Source organism: Schistocerca cancellata, chromosome 1, assembly GCF_023864275.1.
Source record: "Schistocerca cancellata isolate TAMUIC-IGC-003103 chromosome 1, iqSchCanc2.1, whole genome shotgun sequence".
NCBI lineage: Eukaryota > Metazoa > Arthropoda > Insecta > Orthoptera > Acrididae > Schistocerca > Schistocerca cancellata.
Genome location: NC_064626.1, coordinates 822,227,326 through 822,254,288, shown reverse-complemented (window position 1 = coordinate 822,254,288; position 26,963 = coordinate 822,227,326). Strand labels below are relative to the sequence as shown.

The following is a 26,963-nucleotide window of genomic DNA, read 5'->3' as shown; positions in this document are numbered from 1 at the left end:
AAGATGTAGAAACTAAGTTGGACGGCCTCTTTCGTACTATTCTACAGGCGTACGCCACCTGCTACCATTTGTTTTCTCTACCTTTCATTCTTTCCTTAGCCATAACAGAAGCATATTCATATCACTTCATTCCACAAGCACCCAGAGTGGCCATCTTCATTATGAAGATCCATATATTGTGGACAGATCGAAAACAAGTTAATGGCAAACGACCTCCACTACGGCGTTGCCGACAAAACTATTTGGGATTCTCGCTCCATCTTCTAATCTTAGCAATGAGTGTGGGTCTAACATGGGCTTTGAACTATTTTAACGTGCATCCACAAGGATGGGAGCACTTTTTATTCCTTAAAGATATGACTCTAGGATTGTCCAGAGTGAGGGAGAGGGGGCGGGCAGTTGGAAGAAAAGAACATTATAGTTATCGTATGATTAGTGAGCAGTTGTGAGAACACGGCAGCGCTATCTGTTGTTTCTATAGAACACTAGCACACGCCAGGCGGAATTACCATTAGTCGTCACCACTATATTAATTTATCGTCATCCAGAGATGACATTTTTGTAACTATATGCAAAAGTAGCTGTACCATGTTTTCGAAAGTAATTGTAAATCTGATTGTACAAATGTTAACGTCGTAGTTCTGTTTTGTAAACTGTTTTTGGATCAAGAGAGAGCATATTGTTTTGTTTGGTGTAATTTGGGTTTTCATAACTAGATAGGTAAAGTATCCACTGCACTATTCTACTAGTAAATGTTGGTAACATGAATATCTATGAAAGAAACTTGGGATTCTATATGGAGTGAACGATCAAAAAGAGAGGGAAGAGACATAGAAAACTGACATATAAAATGGATTTACCAATTGTCGTGAGCGATCGATCAGTATTTATGGTATATTAATGTCATTGCCTCGGTCGAAAATAAATGGGCATTATTTGATAAACGAAGAATCTGACCAAGAACACCCATTAATATATCTATACTTCACCGAATAACTGATTAAGTATCGCTTGCTGTTTTGGAGATACAGTAGTATTTTTGGTACATTAATTCACGCCAACGAGAGTCACTTAGAGTGTACACGGTTGCTAAAAGAATACGTTTTTCTCTTGCTACGGTTTATATTTGTAACAATTTGTGACTCTCTCTCTCTCTCTCTCTCTCTCTCTCTCTCTCTCTCTCTCTCTCACTCTCTCTGGTATTGGTCAAACGCAAGAGCAATAAGTACTTGTAAATACAATAAGTACAAGTATCAGATTTCGATAGCTTATCCGCCAAAAAATTACCGGAAGTATCTTCAGCTTACCTACATAATGATCCTAAAGTGATTCAAGAAAGGAAAGTTGTGGTGAGATAACGAAAGAGATAAAAGGAGAGAGAGTCGAATGTGCTTCGCCGCAAGTATAGGTACTGTGATACTCATTTCCAGTTATTGAGCGAAGAGTGTGCTGTAATGAGGATGTAGAAAATATCAGTAGCTAAGTGACATGTGGAAAATTTCTGGTCGACTCCAAGTTTAGGAATAGTGATGCTAATTAACAGTTATACTATAAACACTCAGTTTAGTCTATAGATTGTTACACAGTTACGAATTATGCTAAGAAGTTTGTGTGTCCAGATGATTTGGCATACTCTGAAGTATGTTTTCAGTCTTAGCGATTGTGGTAGAGTCTTGTTAACTAGAAAAATTTTATGTGACTTGTGATATAAGTCAGTGCAAAGCAGGGATATTTGTTTTATTTTCAATGTTTGTTACTAACACATGATTTATATTTGGGTTTTAACTAGTTAGTGAGCCCTTAGTAATGCTATGAAACCCCACAATTTCAACCCCAAAATTTCAACATTCGTCAGGCTACACAGAGTCAATCACTATTGATACTTGTATTATTAAGTGGTTCTAAGTTAACAAGAACTTTTTTTAAAATGTTGAGTGAATTCCAGGCATAGATGAAGAGTTCCGAAAAGAATAACACTTAGGTGATCGTTTAGTGACCGTTACTTATTAACTTTTAGTGCTACACCTAGTGGCCAAGAACATTGTTTTGTTTAGAATGGGGATAGGAGACATTACAATGCCCATATCTTTTCTTTTCAGTGATACTGGATGTTGGCATATTTACAATTTTGATTACAGATTGATGTGCAGTGAAAAAAAATGTTGACATCCCCAGCAGAAAAGGGGAAAAGTGTATAAATTATGAAGCAGTAGAGAATCAGTATCACAGTGTAACAAAGAATGTTTAATGTGCATTGCGTGTTGGTCAACGATTGGAGAATAAATCATACAGACATATATTGCACAACTTGTACTAATACGTCCGATACAGAACAGGTGTGCGTGATTAGATCTTAGCGTGGCACAGAAATATCTCTAAAATCGGTTAATTTTGTTTCTGTTTTGTTGTGAAATAAAGTGAGCCAGATCTGTAGAGCACTGAGTTTATACTCGTTTTAGAATAATCCTGTTGCGCGTGTTTCGTTCAAACTAATATACTGAAATCCTGTGACGACATAAAATACTTCGGTACGGATGGTTTGTCGCTAATGATAATTCTACACAAGGTAATGATGAATGTTTGTAAAGAAACGGCGCATTCATTTCAGTAAATAAGATGGCGGCAGAGTTCAAACGCTGCAGTACTTTCCCAGAGAGTGATGCTTGTCAAGGCTATCTTCTCATGCTTTCACCCAAAGATCAAAACTTCGGGGAAGTTTACAGACAAGTACTGGGAGATCGACAATTAAAGGTATCTGAAATTGCTTACCCCATAGCCATAATAGAAGCTCTTACGTGAGTATTAACTATAAGAATGTTCTTTCAAAATAGATTCCACATTAATTAAATTCTGGACAAAACAACAGGGGAAAATGGAATCCTAAGTAACTTTTGACTGGTTTTACAAAGAATCAATCCCATTTTAAGGGCGAATTTGTTATTTACATGAGACGTGAGGTCACAGTTTCAAGCAAAATCGGTAAACATAAGCAAAGTGGTAGGTGTAAGCGGGTGATTCGCCTCAAAGAGGAAACGAAGCTTATTTCATCTGCGTGAAAGATTATGGTCAGTGTTTTCTCAGGTAAGAAAAAATTTTTGTCATCAGTTACCTGGTAACGGGTAACACAATAACGGGCGAGTACTATAAAACTCTCTACCAAACTAAAATACGTGAGAATATACCAGTATTGAAAAAGAAAAGCAGCTAAAGTGCATATGTCCTTAATAGATGGATAAATAAGATATTTGGAGTACGAATTATTGGAACGGCCACCTCGATTCGTCAGGTTTCTTACAGTCTGCGCTCCACATACTCTCACATCAACGTAACAAGTTATAGCTGCCTAAAGACATCGAACGTATTAAACTAGGTAAACGCTGCCTTAACTTGAACGTGAGGCCCGCGTATGCCAGGTTCGTAATTAGGAGCCACCGTACCAACTTTGATCGAAATCTCTTAAGTATGTTTGTATTTTATGCCCACGCCTTCTTCTATTAGAAACTGTTGTGCCGAAGGTTTATGTCGAACGTAAGGAAACTGCTTGGGGAAGTAGTCAACAAAAAGCACAACAAATAAAGCAATCTCTTGGGACTCTTGAGACGAAATTTTGGTACCGTTTCCGAGGATTTAAAGTACCAAATAAGTTTGTGAAACACTTCCATAGTGGTCGGCTAGAATCAGATGTAATTTGTATTGCTAGCGATGCTGGAAAGTCTCTCGACCTCACTATGATGGATCCTTTCAGTCTGTTATGAACAACAGAAGCTGGAAAGCTGGCCTACGCCACATGTCACTGGATAGTCTGCTTACCTGTGCCGTTTTCTGCTGGCGGCCTGACGTTGCGGTCGTACTTGGTGGGGTTCAGTATTCGCTCCAGGATCTCAGACTCTCCAGTGATGGCTCTGGAAACACGAAACAAATTATAACTCGTCTGGAACAAATACAAATGGCTGTAAGCACTATGTGACTGAAAATCTGAGGTCATCAGTCCCTTAGACTTAGAACTACTTAAACCTAACTAATCTAAGGACGTCACACACATCAATGCCCGAGGCAGGATTCGAACCTGCGACCATAGCAGGAGCACGGTTCCGGACTGAAGCGCCTGGAACCACTCGGCCACACGTCAGACTTAATGTGGTGGCGCTAGTGTAAAATGCCACAACCCAAGTCTCTTTGAGACTTCTGTCTTTCTCCTTTCCCATTATTCTGTACACATAAGAGCCATGTTCCAAGAATCGAAGCGTTCTTCTATTACTTCACTGCACACGTTGCTCCCTCGTTCAAAACTCATTTAGCGAAAATTACTTTAAACGCGTAATCCAATTCTGGATAAAGTGTCTCTTGTAAATTAACTCTTTTAGAAACATGCACTGATATCGCAAAGATCCAAGTGCGCAATATTGAGCTGCTAAAACTCAGTGTGGGAGAATACAGTCGTCAACCAAGACTGCGTCTCTGGAGAATGTTAGCTTAGGCGGTGATATAAAAGGTCCCCGTAGTACGAAGCTCTTTATCCCAAAACAGCTCTCATATTCGATGTGCTTTGAATCTATTTATCCCAGGTTTAGCGTGGTATTGATGAAACCAGAACGTCATTACTGGAAACATCAAATCCAAAACCTTCCTCGAGCGTGGGTGTGTGTGTTCGTCCTTCGGATGAATTAGATTAAGTAGTTTGTAAGCTTAGGGACTGATGACCTTAGCAGTTAAGTCCCACAAGATTTCACACACATTTGAAAATTTTTGAAATCTAAAAATTATTTTTCAACTTTATATCGTTTAAAGATTGAGATACTAAATTAAAAATTAAAAAAGGTGCTTTAAAAAGCAAGAAAGAAATTTATTAACTGTTAAATGTAAACCGTACTCTCGAGGTATTGTTTCCAACATTCATTCGATTAATCTATGGTTGGATATGGCCTATTGTAATTATACACATTAAATGTATTCCCAGTTGCGGGTATCGATAACCGTCTGCTGTATAATGGAATGACGACAGTGAAAATTTGTGCCGCACCGCGGCTCGAACCTGGATTTCGTGCTTATCGCGAGCTGCCTCCTCACCTTCATGCTATCCGAGCACGCCTCACGGCCAGAGCAAAACTTCGATATGTCGTCAACCATATGTTTACACCCTGCACTTGTACATTCGTACAGGGGAGACACCACTTGAAATTCGCCTGCCCGGTGACGGCGGATAAATACGGTGTTACAGTGTTTGCCTGTCCGAAGTAACACTGCATCGTAATTCGGAATAACAAAGGCACTGCAATGTCGTATGTATTGCAACGATGGGGCACATTTGCACTATCTGATCAAAAGTATCCCGCCATCCATGTGTAATGCTGAATTGACCACTGGATGTCATGAGTGGCTGACCTGCCAGTATAAAAGGATGCGTGGAGCATTGTATGGGACCTTTGGAGGAAAGAGAGCCACTTGTATGAATATCAAGAGCTCAGATGGACACCCAGTTGCAAGCAAAGAAGGGAAAGCAGGAAGGTGGAAGGAGTATACAGAGGGTCTATACAAGGGCGATGTACTTGAGAACAATATTATGGAAATGAAAGAGGATGTAGATGAAGATGAAATGGGAGATACGATACTGCGTGAAGAGTTTGACAGAGCACTAACAGACCTGAGTCGAAACAAGGCCCCGGGTGTAGACAACATTCCATTTGAACTACTGACGGCCTTGGGAGAGCCAGTCCTGACAAAACTCTACCATCTGGTGAGCAAGATGTATGAGACAGGCGAAATACCCTCAGACTCGAAGAAGAATATAATAATTCCAATCCCAAATAAAGCAGGTGTTGACAGATGTGAAAAGTACCGAACTTTCAGTTTAATAAGTCACAGCTGCAAAATACTAACACGAATTCTTTACAGACGAATGGAAAAACCGGTAGAAGCCGACCTCGATCAGTTAGGATTCCGTAGAAATATTGGAACACGTGACGCAATACTGACCGTATGACTTATCTTAGAAGAAACATTAAGGAAAGGCAAACCTACGTTTCTAGCACTTGTAGACTTAGAGAAAGCTTTTGACAATGTTGATTGGAATACCCTCTTTCAAATTGAAGTCGTTATTGTGGTGAAAACACCAACATCTGAATCTGACAAATTTAAATGCTGGAGCATCTAGGAGCAGGGAAAATTCTTGGCTCTTTTTCTGTGACACGAAAAGTACACCTATTTAGCACAACAAATAATTCTGTAGGAAAATTGCATAAAAAAGTGTGTGTAAGTGGTCCCCAAAATGTTAAATGGTACTAGTAGTAGTAAATGGAAATGCAGCAAAATTGTTAAGAACAAATTATGAATTTAGATTAAAATTTACAGCGATAGTGAAAAGGACGACGTGTGAGGAGACACGTGTCATACTTAAAAAGCAAACACGGCGAACGCAATGGCTCAGGTACTGACTCGGAAATGGGAGGAACGTGGCTCAAACCCTGCCACTTGCTATTTCTGTGCAGCTGAACTCTATCTCCACTAAATGTTCAGCACATCTCGCACAACGCTCGTTCTTATTTTAACGAAGAAACGTAAGTTAGACTACAGAAATGAATAATGTCAAGTGACGTAGGGAATGGTTTTGATAGCTAATTAAGGTACTCTATCCCACTAGCAGAACTGGGTCCAGTGAAAACACTATGCTTTGTTTGCGAGAAAGATATTTTTATTGTAGTCGTATTAGAGTATTCCACCGTTATCAAATCTGTTGATGGTTGATCTGGGCGAGGGGACCAAACAGAGACGTCATCGGTCCCATAGTATTAGGGAAAGATGGGGAAGGAGGTCGGCCGTGCCCTTTCAAAGAAACCGTCCCGGCATTTGCCTGGAGCGGTTTAGGGAAACAACAGAAAGCCTAAATAAGGATGGGAGGACGCGGGTTTGAACCGTCGTCCTCCCGAATGCGAGTTCAGTGTGCTAACCACTGCGCCACCTCGCACGGTGAATCTGTTCAGATTATAAGATGGAGGTATCAGTTCTGGTTGCCATAAACAGAGGCTATCCAGTCTTAGCCAAATCTTTCGTCTGTCTTTGATCAATTTATCTACCAAAATTCATTTGTGTTTTTCCTTTTGGATATTCACTGTTAACAACATTGTGACTACAATCGCGCCGGCCGCTGTGGCCGAGAGGTACTAGGCGCTTCAGTCTGGAACCGCGCTGCTGCTACGATCGCAGGTTCCAATCCTGTCTCGGGCATGGATGTGTGTGATGTCCTTAGGTTAGTTAGGTTTAAGTAGTTCTAAGTCTAGGGGACTGATGACCTCAGATGTCAAGTCCCATAGTGCTTAGGGCCATTTGAACCATTTTGACTACAGGCGCAACAAAAACTGGGATATCATCCACGTCCCATCAAAGCAGAGATAGATAACAGCGGGGCTCAAGTTCGGTTGTGACAAAGATGGATCAGAAAATAGTGCTAGCGTATTATAAAGAAGCAGCCGAGGTATTTGTTTCAAGTGATTTAGAAAACAACGAAAGCCCTAGATTAAATAGCGTGGTGGAATGTTTGGTTCTTTTTCCACGTGTCTTAACCACAGCGCTACTTCGGCTATACTTGTGCGCCTTGTTGTGTTTGGGGCAGAGTGTACGGCCCTACAGCATCGCCTCTGACAGTATTGGGACCGCCCACACTCGACGGAAACACCCACATTGTCCGGGCCAGCGCTACCGCCTCCAGGAAACCGGCATTACGGCTAATTACAGCACCGAGCAGACACGCTTCTCGCATTCTGAGCACCTACGTTTTCTGCGGAGCAGGTTGCGAGGTAGACTTCGGCTGGCGAGGAGGTGGCGGTGAATAGGTCATTTACTGGCAGAGCTGAGACAGAGAACACGGCTCTCGAGATAATGACGCACTCACCTCCATAGCTTAAGGAATCTTCGAAAGGTCACGAAACAACACGAAACCCAAGGACAAAGTGGGCATTAAAGTGCGACGTGGCAACACTGCGGTGCGTTACACAGAGAGGGATGTGAACTCTACGGGTATGACTACGGAATGGCGCTTACCATGTTTGGTGTTCCGCAACCGTGTGCACACAGAACGTCTGATATTTTCATGTGGCACTATAGGATAGACAACGGCAGAAGGTGGACCAGATCTTTTGTTATGGATTGTGGGAACTTCTCTCAATGCTAGTAAAGCACCATCTGCAGGGATCTGTGGTGGCTGTGTTAGGGCTGCAATCCACCAGCTTATAGCGTCTCAGGGGGGTTTAAGAAGATTCAAATGCGGGGAGTCAGTTCTCTACACTAGATGCATGATGTTCACCTTCTACAAGTAATCATTCATCAGACCAACCCAGTATTGTGTGTCATTATATTCCATCACAATTAGCTTAGCTAAAGGGGTACCACAGAGAAGACGCACAAACAGTTTCAGGACACTTCTGTAGATTTTGGGCGCCAAAGTAGCCCTAACATGTCAGTAACACACGTGTTCTTCACATGATGCTGCCACAGATGAAATAAATGGTTGAAATGGCTCTGAGCACTATGGGACTCAACATCTGGGGTCATCAGTCCCCTAGAACTTACGAGGGTTGCCCAGTAAATAACGCCCCATATTTTTTTTCTCCAGAAGTATTTATTCCACAACAATCAAATTTACATATGTGAAAGACTGATGTTTTGTCTACTTGCTTTATTTTTCCACATAATCTCCTTCAAGTTCGACGGCCTTTTTCCAGCGAGACACAAGAGCGTGTATTCCCTGCCGGTAAAAATCTGTACTCTGCCTACGGAGCCAGGTTGTCACTTCGTGAATCACTTCTTCGTCATCGGCAAAACGTCTTCCACGAATGAAATTCTTCATTGGCCCAAACAAGTGAAAGTCTGAAGGAGCCAAATCGGGGCTGTAGGGTGGATGGGGTAACACTATCCAACCCAGTTTCGCGATGTGTTCACAAGTCCTCAAACTTGTGTGAGGACGAGCGTTATCATGCTGAATCAAAACATCCTGTGGGTTAACATGACGCCCAAGGCGCCGGAAGCGCTGCTTAAGTTTGTCTAATGTTTTGACATAAGCCTCTGAATTTATGGTACTGCCTTTTGGCATCACATCAATGAGAATTACGCCCTCGCAATCCCAAAACACAGTCATCATGACTTTTCCGGCTGAAGGAACTGTTTTGAATTTTTTCTTCTGTGGAGAATAAGCATGACGCCATTCCATCGATTGTCTTTTTGTTTCGGGCTCAAAATGATGCACCCAAGTTTCATCACCTGTCACAATCCGTGACAAAAAGGCCTCCCCGTCAACGTGAAAGCGTCGCAACAAATCGGAAGAAATGTCTTTTCTTTGGGATTTGTGATCGACAGTAAGACACCGAGGAACCCATCTTGCACACACTTTTGAGTATCCAAGCTGATTGATAATCACATCCACACTTCCTTTGCTTACTGACAACTCCAGTGCCAATTGTCGAGTCGTAATGCGTCGATCCCGTCGAATGAGAACATCAGCCCGCTGCAACATGTCAGGCGTGACAGCCGTGGGAGGCCTTCCCGACCGCGGCAAATCTCGGAGCTCCGCAGCACCGCCCTCTGATGCTTTCACCCTCTGTGCCCAGCGACCAACAGTACTCCTATCGACTGCAGATGTTCCGTAGACTTTGCACAAGCGTTTATGAATATTGCCCACGGTTTCTTCCTCTGCTACGAGAAATTCAATCACTGCACGTTGTTTATGACGGATGTCACCTGCAGACGCCATTTTAGAACATTCCTACACCACCGCTCTCTGTCGGAGGAAATTGAAACTTTGCGTACACACGCGGGAAACTTCAAATAACTCGCACCTAAAGTGTCACATTTCTAATATTTTTTATTTCGGAGAAAAAAAATATGGGGCATTATTTACTGGGCAACCCTCGTAGAACTACTTTAACCTAACTAACCTAAGGACATCACACACATCCATGCCCGAGGCAGGATTCGAACCTGCGACCGTAGCGGTCCAGACTGAAGCGCCTAGAACCGCTCGGCCACTCCGGCCGGCACCACAGAACAAGGGTGCCGTCATATTGGTTCCTTTGCACAATATTGTCAACGAGTTCCTGGAACACTCTAGGTGAACTGGCGGCGAGAAAGACTCTCCAAGCAACATCGCGACTAATCAGTGAACGAGACACTTCTCCACTGTTCTTGGGTATACTCTAGGTGCGCAAGACACCACAGTCGCCGAGCCATGCCACGCTTTGGGGGAGGGAGACTCACGTGGCGGGCTGCCCAGCGTGTAGAACAATATAAAGGCCGACGACGCGCAGCCTGGCGAAGATTACCTCGAGAATGCCATGACGTATGTAGACAGATAGGTGCTGCGTTCTTTGTAGGTCGTCTGAGGAGCCATCCTGATCTATGACCGGTCAACCACTGCACACCAATTACTATAATTGCTCGGAGCTGGGTCCATGACGATCGATGGAATCGGCTCGGTCGAGACGAGATAAAGTGACCTGGGACACCACACAAGCAAACACATGGTTTGTTTTTTTAACTGGCTTCAGCCCATGTCAATGGATACAGTTATGTCACTTAACGATACAAACGGGACATCTCTCTGACTTCATTATAAAATATGAAATACAATATATTACATAACCAAATTTTATAAATATAAGCGAACAACTCCACGAGTCTGCTCTTCACGCGTGTTCGTGTTATCAGAACAGCTTACTAACAAAAGAAGTAAATATTCCTTTATATTAGTTTATCTTTCCGTTATGCACAGGATGATTTTATTGTGCAAACTTAAAATTTTATTAAAGTTCTACCAGGCGAGCTTGGAGAAAAGTTTGTTAGCTCTGGGCTTGCGTGCCAATTCGATATGTCAACATAGTGTACCGCCAATGCAACAGATCTCAGAATGGGACAGGCAGAAAAGCAAGCGCTGTTGTGCTCCTTAAAGGCACTGTGAGGTAACACTATGAAAGTTCACTGCCCGAGCACCACTACAAAATAAAACGTAGACAGAAAAGAATCATGCTCGTCGACCCAGAATAAGTACTGAATTACCTCAACGAGGCAAGGATGGGTCCGATAAACGAGGACAAATGCCCTCATACACTCAGAGCCACCGCGTCATGGGCTCAGGTTTGGGCTATTACACTACTGGCCGTTAAAATTGCTACACCAAGAAGAAATGCAGATGATAAACGGTTATTCATTGGACAAATATATTATACTAGAATTGACATGTGATTACATTTTCACGCAATTTGTGTGCATAGCAGTGGCGTAGCGTGGCTGTAAAGGTTGGGGAGACTCTACAGTTATAGGGAGACAAAATAATACAATAAACAATAATTTAAACAAATGAAACAAAATGCATCAAATAAAACAACACCTGCTACTACTACTACTACCACTACCACTACCACCGCCACTAATAATAATAATAATAATAACTAACTTGTTCAAGAAACGATGATAAATTTGTAGAACTCCGGCAACAAGAGAAGAAGCACTTGTATTTTCTTGTACACAAGTGCAATGCGCCTGTCTTTTCCTTTCGCAAATAAGTCTTAACTCGGTCTACAAAGATCTGATCACTGTATAGCTCTCCAAGTTGTGTCTTTTCTATTGTTAACGTATCAAACACGACAGCCGGGTGTTGGACATTGAATTCCTCAAATAATTCTTCACTCGTTTAAGAGTACTCATGCTTCGTTCACTGCTTGCTGTCGTTGAGGGTAGGGTTAAAACCAAACGCAGGAACTTCGTTGTTTCTTCATAAACAGAGTCTAAATCATTGTTGACAATGTACTTTAAGAGGATTCTTTGAGATAAGTGTTTTTCTCATCAGCGTATGTTGCACACTTCATTTTCAAGTTGTTCTTGTTTGGAAAAAGGGTACTGTTCTAATAACTGAAGTAGTTTCAACATTGGGAATTCTTTTTGATAGTTCGGGAAACACTTTTCGTTCTAAAGTTCAACAAACCGAATTTGGGGAAAGTCTTAAAATCTTCTTTCCATCTGAACAGTTAGCAAATCCAGTACCTCGTAACTTAGTGCCCTGAGAGATATCTTTTGACTATCACAGAATGATAAGTTGCCATTCAAACACAAGCTGCATTTAATGCATTCATCAACGAATGTTTCCGTTCGTAATTTTCGTAAGTTTCTCAAAACAGTTCTTATTTCGTCGTGGCAAGTAGTTATACTGACAGATTTTGACTGAAGAACATTAAAGAGATGATCAACATAAACAAAGCACCCTCGGTGGAAGCAGAGCAAGTAGACAAACGTAGGATCATCCATCCGTCGTTTCATTCACACAGCACAGCTCAAAGATTCTGGGTCCCACTGAGAGTCTATATCATCAATTATATAATTAAAAACACTATATAGCTCTGAGAAATGACTAGATATTGTTGAAACTGCCTTGGAACGAAAGTTCCAGCGAGTGTTGCGTGCATGTGGCAGTTTAAATCTTTTCTCAGTTAGAAATACACCTCGTTTTGATGATTTACTGAAAAACGAATGGAATGCAGTAAGATCAGTTACAAACATGCGTACTTGTCGTATGATTTTGGAGGCATGTAACAGTACCAAATTCAGCTGGTGTACGTAACAATGAATAAACAGCGCATAGGGACAGAACTGCTTCACCAATTGTTGTAGTCCTCTTTCTCTGCCCGCCATTACTGAAGCGTCATCATATGTTGCACTAACGACTTTTCCTTCCACATTCCATTCTTTCAATACTGCATGAATAATTTTTGACAAACTTTCAGCAGTTTTATCTCCAGAAACATTGCAAAATCCAACGAATCTTTCCTCAATTTTGTCTGCAATACAGTACGAGTACGTGAATATTATACTCATTTGACTCTTGCATGACACGTCTAATGTTTCATCAGCCTGAATCGAAATGAAACTGCAGTTCTAAATTTCAGATTTTATTTTCTCATTAACTGCCAGAGTTATCATTGCTATTACGTCATTCTGTATATATGGAGAAGTTCCTTTAAAGGTTGAAGATGTTGATGGATGGTCTCGGATTAACTGCTCTCCTTGAGCTAGTGAATCCAACAATTGCAGATAGTTACTTTTGTTGCTGGAGGATTCGTCTTCTCGATGGCTACTAAAGGCTAGTTCTTGTTTACAAGGAAACATAATTGCCTGAATAAGACGAGCCAACTCCTGTTGGATGCAACTTGTTCGTTGTATTTTATTGCTGTCAGACGTGCGGCTTCAGAAACGGCGTGCTCAGTTCTACTTTTGCCCAATAACTGAAATGATTCTTTGTTTTGCAGGTGACGTTTTGATATCTGATGCTTTTGTGCTTTCCTGTCAAAGTTCTTTATAGTACAAATGCCCTCATTGCACCATTCCTTTTCACCACCAAACAGAAGACACGTATAAAAATATAATCTGTTATTAACTGCATTCGCTGTCAGCCAAGTATACTTTTCGTAGCAGGCTGTCTGAAAAGTGCGTTTCTGTTTGGCTTCACTTAAAACTACACTGAGTATAGGACTAGGCTGTTTGTCCTTCAATTCGCACTTTTTTGCGTACGTTAACGTAGAAAAAGGCGTCTTTAATAAAAATTCTATAAGGTGTTCAGTTGCTGGCTCACTCATGTTTGCGACACGACGAAAATATGCACTAAAATCACACAAGAATGACTGTGAACACAAACCGTGCGACTGTTCACGTCCGTGTTAAAAGCCAGCATAGAATCGGCAGAGACTAGTCTCGATACCTGCCAACAAGAGCAGCGCATCGGCCTTCGTGGAGGGCGGAAGTGGAGGGGAGCCGAGAATGCCACTAGCACAGCCAGGTAAGGGAAGGGAGGCAGAGACTGAGAGCAGTAGAGTCTCAAGCAGGCAAATACAAGAATTCCCAGGGTGCGGCGCGGGCTACAAAACTAACGTCTTCGCACATTTAAAGCTCTTAGTAGAAGGTTGTTTATATTTTTGTTATGAATTGCTATTGCATATTTTTTAAGCACGAACACAGGGGAGACTAAGTCTCAAAGTCTCCCCTCACGCTACGCCACTGGTGCATAGATCCAGAGAAATCAGTACCCAGAACAACCACCTCTGGCCGTGATAATGACCTTGATACGCCTGGGCATTGAGTCAAACAGAGCTTGGATGGCGTGTACAGGTACAGCTGCCCATGCAGCTTCAACACGATACCACAGTTTGTCAGGAGTAGTGACTGGCGTATTGTGACTAGCCAGTTGCTCGGCCACCATTGACCAGATGTTTTCAGTGGGTGAAAGATCTGGAGAATGTGCTGGACAGGGCAGTAGTCGAACATTTTCTGTATCCAGAAAGGCCCGTACAGGACCTGCAACATGCGGTCGTGCATTATCCTGCTGAAATGTAGGGTTTCGCAGGAATCGAATGAAGGATAGGGCCACGGGTCGTAACACATCTGAAATGTAACGTTCACTGTTCAAAGTGCGTCAATGCGAACAAGAGGTGACCGAGACGTGTAACCAATGGCACCCCATGCCATCACGCCGGGTGATACGCCAGTATGGAGATGACGAATACACGCTTCCAATGAGCGTTAACCGCGATGTCGCCAAACACGGATGCGACCATCATGATGCTGTAAACAGAGCCTGGATTCATCCGAAAAAATGACATTTTGTCCTTCGTGCACCCAGGTTCGTCGTTGAGTACACCATCGCAGCCGCTCCTGTCTGTGATGCAGCGTCAAGGATAACCGCAGCCATGGTCTCCGAGCTGATAGCCCATGCTGCTGCAAACGTTGTCTAACTGTTAGTGTAGATGGTCGTTGTTTTGCAAACGTCCTCATATGTTGACTCAGGGATCGAGACGTGGCTGCACGATCCGTTACAGCCACGCGGATAAGATGCCTTTCATCTCGACTGCTAGTGATACGAGGCCGTTGGGATCCAGCACGGCGTTCCGTATTACCTCCTGAACCCACCGATTGCATATTCTGCTAACACTCATTGGATCTCGACCAACGCGAGAAGCAATGTCGCGATACGATAAACCGCAATCGCGATAGGCCGATAGGCCACAATCCGTCGTTTATCAAAGTCGGAAACGTGATGGTACGCATTTCTCCTCCTTACACGAGGCATCACAACAACGTTTCACCAGACAACGCCGGTCAACTGCTGTTTGTGTATGAGAAATCGGTTGGAAACTTTCCTCACGTTGTAGGTGTCGCCACCAGCGCAAACCTTGTGTGAATGCTCTGAAAAGCTAATCATTTGCATATCACAGCATCTTCTTCCTGTCGGTTAAATTTCGCGTCTGTAGCACGTCATCTTCGTGGTGTAGCAATTTTAATGGCCAGTAGTGTAAATAGAGAGGCTTCTGGAGCTCAAGAAGACATTCTGTCGTGGTACCATTCCGTCCACATCGCTAAAACCAGGGAATGGCAGTCTTATGAGTTTCAGTGAAACCACAACATGCAGGTCGATGATGGACAGTCTGCTACTTGCTTGCTCTCTGCAACACTGAGAAACAGCCAACGTAATACGCACCACAACCCTGTTTTGCAGCTGCTAGCTGCGCGTCATTGCGGATGAGAAGACTGGTGTGCAGCCAGCCCTCCTCCGCCATTGTGTCATCGCGAACGATCTGCCAGCTGCTGCCTTCACAGAGACCAGGCGAGGCGAATCCGCACAGCCTCCCGGCCAACTCGCGGGCATGTGCTTCAGTCCTGATCTGTGTGTAGTGGATGACTAGCACCGTCTTCACAACAACCATCATCCTGAATCTCAGTCAGCAGTCTGCACCTGAGCACACTTGAGGCTGTCTTCAAGACAGCATCACAAAACGTCCGCATGCGCAACACCTTCTCTCCCCGTCACCATCACCAGCACAGAACGCTGTCATGACACTAATCTGTGGCGGTGGCGTCACGACTAACTGATGAGTCATCAGCAGTCTTTCGCTGCATGTGCGCTCACACCCGACTACCGACTGGAGCTACGAAGACACTATACCTCTGTAAAGTCTGCACGATAAATAAACAATATTATTGATACAACAGTATCACTGATGCCTCTGAGCGTGCACTGGATCACTCAGCCCCAATCTACAATGGACCTCTTGATCACAACGCAAGCCCAAGGCAAGGGTCGCAACAGTTCGGTTTCTTCCCAGATGGCGACAGCAAATGGCGACACTGTAAAGAAAAACCTTAATGTCTATATCTACTTTTACTAAACGTTTTTTTGTATTGCATCATAGCCTGAGGATGAGTTCCGCACCTGGCAACATGTTGCTTTCTTAAATAATTTAAATATGTCAACAACAACAAATTTGGGACTTTTGTATTGCATCATAACCTGAAGATGTGTTCCGCACCTGGCAACATGTTGCTTTCTTAAATAATTTAAATATGTCTACAACAACAAATTTGGGACTGGTGTGGACTCAGAATAATCTTTTCATATTTTCTAAATATACATCATCGAGTAACAGTCAAATTGGCTTCCAGTTGCGGAAATACCAACACGGCGCTATGATCCTTTGTAACAAGAAAGGCTGCAGACATATACATGTTGTTGGAGAAGTTCGGCAGCACATCTGTTACAGAGGTATCTAGTTTATTGTGCTGCCATTTTTCCAGAAACCATACACACTTTGGAGATGTACTACTCTTATCTGTCCTTTGGCATATTACTCAAGATCTTACAGATACATGAGATTAAGAACACTGTTTGGAAAGAGTGATCTTTTTTTGTGAAATAGTGTCATTCTGAACAGCCTTAGTTGCTCAGGAACGTAGGTGTTTTGAATTAAATCGTTCATAAGCTCTAGAAGAGTGATCTTTATTTTAATGGGACATTAAACACGCTCATGATTTTTTTTTCCTTCGTTGGGCACCACCGTCACAATTTACTTTTCAAATGAAATCATCGTGATTACATACGACTGGTATGTATGTTCACATACGTTTTGTAATATTATGAAGACATTTCAGACATGTCTGATGTTTACTGACTTTTTTTCACCTTGCTATCGAAAATGGCTTTGCAGCCGAAATCGTGAAAGTGAAACAAACAAATAACAAAAACTTGCAGTCGTATGACGGCAATACTTCACCTGAACATATGCTTATAATCAAATTATTTCCCTACATAACCAATTTTGGTCAGCAAGTTAGAGTTTACAGTTTCTGTCCACCAGCTTATGATTTACTCAGTGTGTCATATAAGCCATAAAAAGTTTGCGATCAAGTTGTCCAGTTTATCATTGACTACTGACTGAAGTGGGATCACATGCCTCCACAGGAATTTAATGTCATAGAAAAGAATACGAGGCTTTTAATGGTGATCTCTCCGTCGGATGGAACACTAAATGACTCTGAGCACTATGGGGCTTAACTTCTGAGGTCATCAGTCACCTAGAACTTAGAACTAATTAAACCTAACTAACCTAAGGACATCACACACATCCATGCCCTAGGCAGGATTCGAACCTGCGACCGTAGCGGTCGCGCAGTTCCAGACTGTAGCGCCTAGAACCGCTCGGCCACCCCGGCCGGCGATGGAACACTAAACTAGGCAGTTTCATACGATAGTATTAGCGAGGAGAAGATAATCAGTGAGTATATTTGTAAGAAAGTGATGTGCCCTGTTAATGAAAGGCATTGTAACTCACAAATACTCGTGACAATGGTTTACAATCTTTGGTCTTACTTGCAACAGGGAAGCCGTCCCTGCAGCCGTAAGCTGTCCGGTTAGTACTCACCTCACGCCGGGCAGCAGCAGGAGCAGCACCGTCGCTAGTCCGGCGAGCCGCACCGCCGCCGAACACTCAGCGGCAGCCATAGTGACGTCTGCGAGCAGTCGGCCCCGCCCTCTCCTGGAGCACACAGAAGACGGCATTAGGAAGCACCGATCTGGCAGAGGACCTCCGCGAGGTTCAGCAGGCGGCATTTGAGCCGCCTCATGCCGAAAGTCTGCGTGGCAGTTAAACTTGCGTTTCATTTAGTGACTATATCTCTACTGGTCTAGACACTATGGCGTTTTAGTTAGTTAGTCACACGTGTCATACACCACGTTTGCTTCATGTCACCATGATGTGGGATGTTTCAGTAGTTCTAAGAAAAGATATTTTCGTCCTTCGATATACACTGAGCTGACAAAAAGTCATGGGATATCTCTTAATATCGTGTCGAACTTCTTCGTCCGGCGTAGTGAAGCAATGCGACGCCATGGACTCAATAAAGCGTTGCAGTCCCTGCAAAAATACTGAGCAATTCTGCCACTAAAGCCGTCCATAATTGTATACGTGTTGCCGGTGCAGGACTGTGTGAACGAATTGACCTCTCGATTATGTTCCATAAATGTTACAGTGGAGGTACGTCGAAAGATCTGGTTGGTCAAATCATTCGCTCGAATGATCCAGAACGATCTCCAAATCAATTGTGAGCAATTGTTGCCGGTGATATGTCGTACTTTCGTCCATAAAATCTCCATCGTTGCTCGGGAACATAAAGTCCACGAACGGCTGCAAACGTTCTCCAAGTAGCCGATGGACCAGTCCATTCCATGTATTCACAGCTCCCATGATTGTGGAGTCATCACCAGCTCGTACAGTGCCTTGTCGACTACTTGGACCAGCGCCGTCATGGTGTCTGCGCCACACTCGAAACATACCATCAGTTCTTACCAACTGCAATCGGGATTCGTCCGACCAGGCCACTGTTTTCCAGTCGTCTAGCGTGCAAGGAATGTTGTTGGCCTTCACTTAACGACCGAGAGCAGCGGTGTTTCCTAGAGTTTTCAGTACTAACAGACATGCAACACTGTGTGAAATAATCTCATAAATCAATATGAGACGTTTGACGAACGCATCCGTTAGGACAGTGCCTCGAAATTAGGCGTAAATAGACTATGGTAACTGTCGAGCTGGCCGCGGTGGCAGAGCGGTTCTAGGCGCTTCAGTCCGGAACCGCGCGACTGCTACGGCCGCAGGTTCGAATCCTGGCTCGGGCATGGATGTGTGTGATGCCTTTAGGTTAGTTAGGTTTAAGTAGTTCTAAGTTCTAGGGGACTGATCACCTTAGATGTTAAGTCCCATAGTGCTCAGAGCCATTTGAACCATTTTTGTAACAGTCGAGCGACGCGAGTGCGTTTGCTAACAGCACGTCATCGCCTGCAGCGCCTCTCCTGGGCTGGTGACCGCATCGGTTGGACGCTATACGACTGGAAAGCGGTGGCCTGGTCAGATGAATCCCGATTTCAGATGGTAAGAGCTGATGGTAGTGTTCGAGAGAACCATAGATCCCACGAAGCCGTGGACTCAAGTTGTCAACAAGGCACTGTGCAAGCTGTTGGTGCCTCCATAATGGTGTGGGCTGTATTTATATGGAGTGGCTGGGTCCTCTAGTCATCTGAACCAATCATTAACTGGAGATGACTTTTTCGAGTACTTGGAGATCTTTTGCAGGCATTATTCCTGGACTTCATGTTCCCAAACAAAGGTGGAATGTTTATGGATGACATTGATCCATTTCTCCTGGCCACAATTCTTCGTGTTAGGTTCTGGACAGTTCCAGAAATGATTTGGCCACTCAGATTGCCCAACATAAATCGCATCGAACTTGTATAGGGCATAACAGAGTCGTCAGTTCGTGTTCAAGATCCCGCAGTGGCAACACTTACGCAGTTATAGACGGCTATAGGCAGCCTGTAAGAGGTATGCGCTACCTGCGATATGTAAGCTATAAGAGAATCTGAGACCAAAGAGCAGACTGCAGTACGAACTGTGTAGCAGTAGCAGTAAGTTGTTGCTAGCGAGCAGTCGCGTGTGTGCGCTGGTCAGTCCTGTCTGGTGTATCATGTTGGGTGGGCCGGTCGCGGTGCAGCGATGCCGGAGCCTGAGTATTATTGTATAAGAGAAAAAAGCAGCCTCGCGCATAATTTCTAACAAGCATTCATTTCAATTTAAAGAATTTAATATTTTTTTTTAATGCATGATCATTCCGATTGTTGAAAAAGAAAAATCATTTGCTTCCTTTCATAAATAATAAATGTATAGGCCAGCATTGCACAGAGCTGTGCCGGAAAAGAGCTATTGTTAGAGCAGATATATTCGCCGTTTTTATTGAGGTAAGAATTTTTCCTTTTTTTATTCAGAATGATCTTACAGGGCCATGACGCAGCGCTGCTGTCGTCCACATTCTACCAGGTTACTGAATTTATTTTTTTATTACGAGGTTTAGGAATTTTTTCTGTTTCGAGCTTACATTAAATGGGAGACAAATTTTGTGTGGAGGTTAAATGTGAATGAATTTCTGTAGAGAGGTTACACTAAATAAGAATCACATGTAAATTATATATATATAAATTTTTCTGTGGGGAGGTTACACTTTGCGACAACCGGCGAGGATCGTATTTCTTTGTGAAACTCTGAGAAGTAGTCATATATCTGCTCTTATTTACTTAAATGTAGTTTGCATCTGGCGCAACGCATTTACTAACTTGTCACTTTTTCTTTCACAGATCATTGTCAATTTATTGCTCTTTGTTGTACTTGTGTTTGTTCCATTTTTGCTTTGCCTTTGTTTCATTTTTGTGCTTATTTTTTTTTTTTTTGATTTGTGAAAAATGCCGCGAAAAACGGTTAACAGTACATCACGCTGTGCAATAAGTGAAATAGCCGACTCGAATAGTTTGACCGATAATATTTGCGACATTCAGTGTAATAATGAGAATCCTCCATTTCCAGATAATCAGTGCGTACCGACCACTAGTAATGATTTTAATCCTAATGATCAACAAACAAATTCAATTGTGTCCACTGTTAATTTAACGACAATTAATGACGCGGACTTCCATTACAATGAACGCTGTCCAGTTTGATACACCTAATTTACAAAATTTAAGTAACGAACAGATAAATGTTTCTAACGAAAATGAACAGTGTAGTCAGAATACGTCAGATTTATTTGATTCCGGTGTAGTGACCAACAGTGCACATCTGATTACCAAACATTTTCATGAATCACAGAATAACCAAATGGTTACACAAAACGTGACAAATGCAGATACACCACCACACAGCTCAGAGAAAAGAGTTGTTAATTTTGGCTTGGATCAAATTATGGCATTATTGCTACAAATTAATGAAAAACAAAAAAAACCTTTTCAAACAACTTAATGAAAAAATAGACAACCATTTCAAACAACGTAATGAAAATCTCAAACAGTGGAACGAAAAACCAAGCAACAATTTCAAACAATTAATGAAAAACTAGACAACAATTATAAACAACTTAATGAATCGTGCAAACAACTTAATGAAAGTTTCAAACTGTCGAATGAAATACATGACAACCTTAACGAACAGAACAAATAACTTAGTGAACAGATTACAGCCGTTACCGTGCAACGTCATGATACTAAAGAACAATTACGTGACGAAATTGAGGCTTGTGCTAGGAACAGTAGTGAAGAAATTAGATCTGTTGCACAAGAATTAAATAATACACATGCAGCCACAACAGAATCACTTAGAGATGAAATTAATGCAGTCACTGAACAATGTTCAGAAAACGCAACACAGGTACGTGACGAGTTTAAATTAATGTCAGCAGGAGTTTCACGCACTCTGGATACAGAAGTCGATAAGAAATTTGAACAACAGAACAGCCAAATTGACAAACGTATTAAAGTGACAGAAATGAAAAATGTTTCAGTCACTAACACATCACAGCATACGCCACTTCCCGAACTTTTGTCAGACTCACACAGCCAGTATAATTTAAGTAATTTACAGAGACCACGCGACTTAGAATCCGAACAGACACAGACAAATAGATTTTCATTCAATCCTGGACCTGTTCACACATTCAGAGACGATTACGTTTATTACAAGCATTTTCTATCCGTGAGAAAATTTAAAGTGGTTAATAATGACAGAACACAGATTCACGCTTTGGACTGGATACGACAATTTGTTTTGGTACTTTCATCAGATTGGCCTGTAATGCAGAAACTAGAATTGGACTGGATACAACAATTTGCTTTTGAATTTTCACCGGCATTGCCTGTAACGCAGAAACTAAAATTTATGCAGCGCGTAATAGACCTCAGGGGATTCATTACACGTCGATGAATATCTGCTGTAGCGTGCACAGGGCCCCGAGCCGTAGTAATGCTGTTAAATCTTTAGTTTTCTGCACTGCTGCCTTCTCTTCTACTATCCTTTATATCTATCAAAACAGCTCTTCAACTATCGATCTATCTAGGATTAAGAATGAGTGAAGAAAACCCGATATGACAAATTTTACCGAAAGTGACAGTTTCATTAGACATTCCCGAAGCGACAAGAACTACCAGCGTAATTTTAATAACAGACACAATTTTAATCATCAGTATGTACAAAATTTTCAGCAGTCGCAAACACATTTTGGTAACAATAGAGGCTTTTCTCCACAACAGCAACAAAACCAACCGGTTAGCATACCTAACCAACAATGTAGTCTACAAGGTCAACCAAGCATTAATGTTTCGCCGCTTACGCGTATAGCGTCAGCTCCACCAAATAGTAACGCACCGCAACAAGGAAACCAGTACGTACAGAAAACACATCATTTCAATTCCTATCGCAACGCGCCATATAGCAATGACTATCATGACAGACGTAAAAATAATGGCCACAATTTTCAGCGTACGTTTAATAACAGTCGGTCTTATCAGCAGCAAAATCATCCGCAACAACAAATTATCATGAATGAACCAGACAGTAGATATCATCCCGAACGTAATACGTCAGGAAGAAATAACAGAACAGTACAAATAGTGGAAATACCACAGCATCCTCCCGCAAATGATAGCACGTCAGATAGAATTTGACTAGATATAGTACAGGTTGCATCTTCCAGCAACGCAAGCAATACTTTTGACACGCAGAATCTTGTTCACGAAAATGTTATTACTTTTGACGACATCTGAGACACACTTTTACATGAAAAATAAATATTCTGAATTTGTGAATCTGAAAGAAGCTTTGTTGAATGCACCACTTTTATCACATCCAGATCTTACTAGAAATTTTTCCATTGCTACCGACAGTTCTAACACCGCTTTAGGCGTACACATTTTTCAGGAAATTGAAGAAGATGGTACTACAATAATTAAAAACATCGCCTTTGCGAGTCGCATTTTGTCACCTGCTGAACGCAATTATTCTCTTACAGAACTTGAAACATTATGTGTTGTATGGGCATTTACGAGATTTCGGCATTTTCTTTATGGAAGACACACTACCGTTTACACAAATCATAGAGCTATACAGTTTTTACTTTCCGCAAAATTTACACACGACAGGTTAAGCAGATGGAAACTTTATTTACAGGAATTTAATTTTACAATTGTTCACATTCCCGGTACACAAAATATTGTAGCAGACGCACTATCCCGTTCTCTCAGCAACAATCAGCAAGACATCTCAACCAACTTCTGCAAAGCAAATTTCAGCGTCATGTATATTTAAGAAGTTGCGTCTGAAAATTTAATTTCGTCGTCATTACGAGACATAGCACAAGAGCAGAGTAAAGACAACGTATGGAAAGAAATTAAACACCTTTGGCAAGATAGGAATAATGTTACCATCAGAAACCATTACATTGTACGCAATAATATTCTGTTTCGCCGCTCTCACCCTGACAGCAACAGCTGGTTACTATGCATTCCTGGCGAGCTTGTTAACAAATTAATTTGGTATACTCATTTAAGTTACGCACACTATGGAGCCAGAAAATGTTTTCTAATACTGAAACAGAACTGTTATTTTACCAACATGGAGAAACGTATTCGACGAGTTTTAGCGTCATGTAAAATCTGCCAGAAAGCTAAGTCAGACACGACTTCACATATTCCTCCGTTACATCCCATTGTACCTGTTAAATTGAGACACATGGCCGCTGTAGACATTTTTGGTCCGATTCCCAGAACTAATAGAGGTTTTTGCTACATTTTTGTCGTTGTTGAACTCACTTCGAAATTTGTTACCCTCACTCTGTTACGCAAAGCTACTGCTAAAACTATTTCGAAAGCATTTGTAAAACATTTTCTATCCCATGTAGGGCATGTATTGAAAGTAATTTCCGACAATGGACCACAATTTCGATCTGCTATATGGACACGTATGTTACGAGCTAGAAACATTTCTCCGATCTATATATCCAGGTACCATGCTTCTTCGAACCCTTGTGAACGATTAATGAAAGAAATTGGTAAACTGTGTAGAATATACTGCCATAAAAGACATATTGATTGGGACACACAAATACTCTCATTCCAGGATGTAATTAATTCCATACCAAATGAATCTACTATGCTATCTCCGACTGTTATACTGATAAATGTTGAACCACCTTACAAAATTAAAGAATTAGTATCCTTTCCTACATCTCGTCGACTACGACACCATGAAATAATTGACATTGTGCTGAACAACATCAAACGCGCCGCAGAGCGCCGGAGAAGACAGCAAAAACAGGTTTGTACACGCCGTGACTTTGACATTGGACAGAAGATATTAGTGCGTACACACTATTTATCTAACAGAGGAAAGAGTAGATGTAGTAAATTTGAGCTTCTATACGCAGGTCCATATAGAATTCGCAGCATTCCTCACCCCAATGTAGTACACGTCGAAACTCTGAGAACCAGAAAAAGTAAAGGCAATCACCATGTCTCCTATATTAAACCCTATATTGAATGAACATACTTTATGATTTATCACACTGTAATGCCATTTCCTGATTTTTATATGACCACTTATACAATTATATTTATATGAACGCTTACTGTTGATTATCATATTTTTTCTTGGCAAGTGCCCGGCTAGGTAAGGTTAGCAGGTCGCTTTTCTTGTCGTTACACATTAGAGCGTGCACATTTTTCCAGATAAACTTACACATTTTATGACCACTTATGCAATTATATGAATGGGACTACTTACTGTTGATTATTATATTTTTTTCTTGGCGAGTGCCCGGCAAGGTAAGGTTAGCAGGTCGCTTTTCTTGTCGTTACACATCAGCCCGTGCACATTTTTCCAGATAAACTTACATATTTTATGAACAACTACGCAATTCTATCTAGTGACATATTAATTTTCTCAAATTCTCTCTCCATTAAAATCTTCAACTCTCGCCTCTATCAACTACACAACATACAAGCTGAACACAAAGAAAGTCATTTCTTGTCGTTATATATCAGACCGTGCACATTTTCCATTTTTTATGTATGTATGATTGTTTTCCTGTTTCTTTGTATGCACTATGAAATCTTTAAGATATAACAAACACCAGTTGACTTTGACATTTTTGCCTTACGATATCTCAACATCGTGACTATTTTACATTTTTTTTTGCTACTACATTATGATACTCTGTGTACATTTTTGTGTGTTTTTGACATATTACGTTTTCCGTCATGCTATGCTGTATGCTTAATTATATCACTAGAAACCATTTTTTATTTAATGGGTATATGATTTAAATGCAAGACATTAATCATTGTTCATCATTTTCAGAAAGCAATAACGTGTAAATGAAATAAATGAATCAAACCACAGTGGATTACTATGAAATGGGAATTTCACCTTCGGAATGAACGAAAGAAGATGCAATACCTCGTCACGAAGAGTAAATGGATCAGAATTAACAAACATTAACATGAATATACTATACACATCGTATGATAGCTGTCTTAACTAATTTTTTCTTTCAGAATACGAGGCGATTGATGCAGGCTGTCAGACAGAACTACACATCTTAGTTTTAGTGATGAAATATGCTAGAAATAAGGAACTCTATACTATGAATAGTTGTATGAAGTAAATGGTAATATGAATAATGAATAATGAAGTGTCTTTTTGCAGATTATAATGAATGATGATGAATAGTGATGTAGAATATGGTAATATGAATAATGAAGTTTATATATTTACTGTTAGTTAAGAAATGCTATGTAGTTATTTAAGTATTTGTTGCAGTTCGTTTTGACAGTATGTCTTACGTCGCATGGTATAATGACTGAAGGTTTTGGAAAGGACAGCTAGAGTACATATATATTGAATACACATTTCATTACCTGTTAATTCGAAGTTCACTACTTTTCAGCATAATATGCGCTTCTTCTTTCAGCTTAATAATCCATTTTGTATTTTTTCTAGGAGAAGCTGTTCACGATATTCATATGCTATAAGCAGTTAATCATTAAACCGGTTCTAGTACTTGCATTTTTTATTTTACCCATTTGTGTGTGTCATTCATGAATGTGATCACATATACTCTACTTGTTTCATAGCCTTGCTACAGCTGACTCATGACGAATGACGTTAATAATCTTTATTTGCAGCAATAAGTCAAAAACAAATATTTTCATGCCCCAGCAATTAATTATCGATCCCAACGCAATGCATTGCTAGCACAAAAAAAAAAGTATTACCAGTCCCAAATAATGCTACCAGTTTAAGAGAGTTCTGAGTAATTCTGAGTAATGTTTTCTAGTCACAGACCTTGAATAATAGTTACAGTATGTTACATTTTCAATATGTCCTATGTCACTGGAATGATCAGTTCTGAGTAATACTGAATGATGTTTTCTAGTCACAGACCTTGAATAATAGTTACAGTATGTTACATTTTCAATATGTCCTATGCCACTGGAATGATCAGTTCTGAGTATTACTGACCAGTTCTGAGTAATATGTCACTTGAATGATGAATTCTGAGTAATAGTGAATGATGTTTTCTAGTCACAGACCTTGAATAATAGTTACAGTATGTTACATTTTCAATATGTCCTATGTCACTGGAATGATCAGTTCTGAGTAATACTGAATGATGCTTTGTAATAATGCAAAAATACTATGCCAATAATTTCTGTAAATAATATTTTTGTTATACTCTATAAATGCTATGCCAATAATTAACTCTCATTTTGAATGAAAACTTCTGAATAATAC

General features: G+C 41.2%; 1 protein-coding gene across 1 annotated transcript in view; it reads right to left on the bottom strand.

Moving 5' to 3' along the window:
- Window positions 1–17,803, bottom strand: part of LOC126105574 (glutamate-gated chloride channel-like) — a 114,301-nt gene extending 96,498 nt beyond the window's left edge. Inside the window, exons 1-2 of the mRNA XM_049912343.1 lie at window positions 17,724–17,803; window positions 3,811–3,902 (exon numbers count right to left, since the gene is read on the bottom strand). Coding sequence (XP_049768300.1) covers window positions 3,811–3,902; window positions 17,724–17,803 — 172 coding nt within the window. The remainder of the gene's footprint in view (window positions 1–3,810; window positions 3,903–17,723) is intronic.
- Window positions 17,804–26,963: the final 9,160 nt, after the last annotated feature.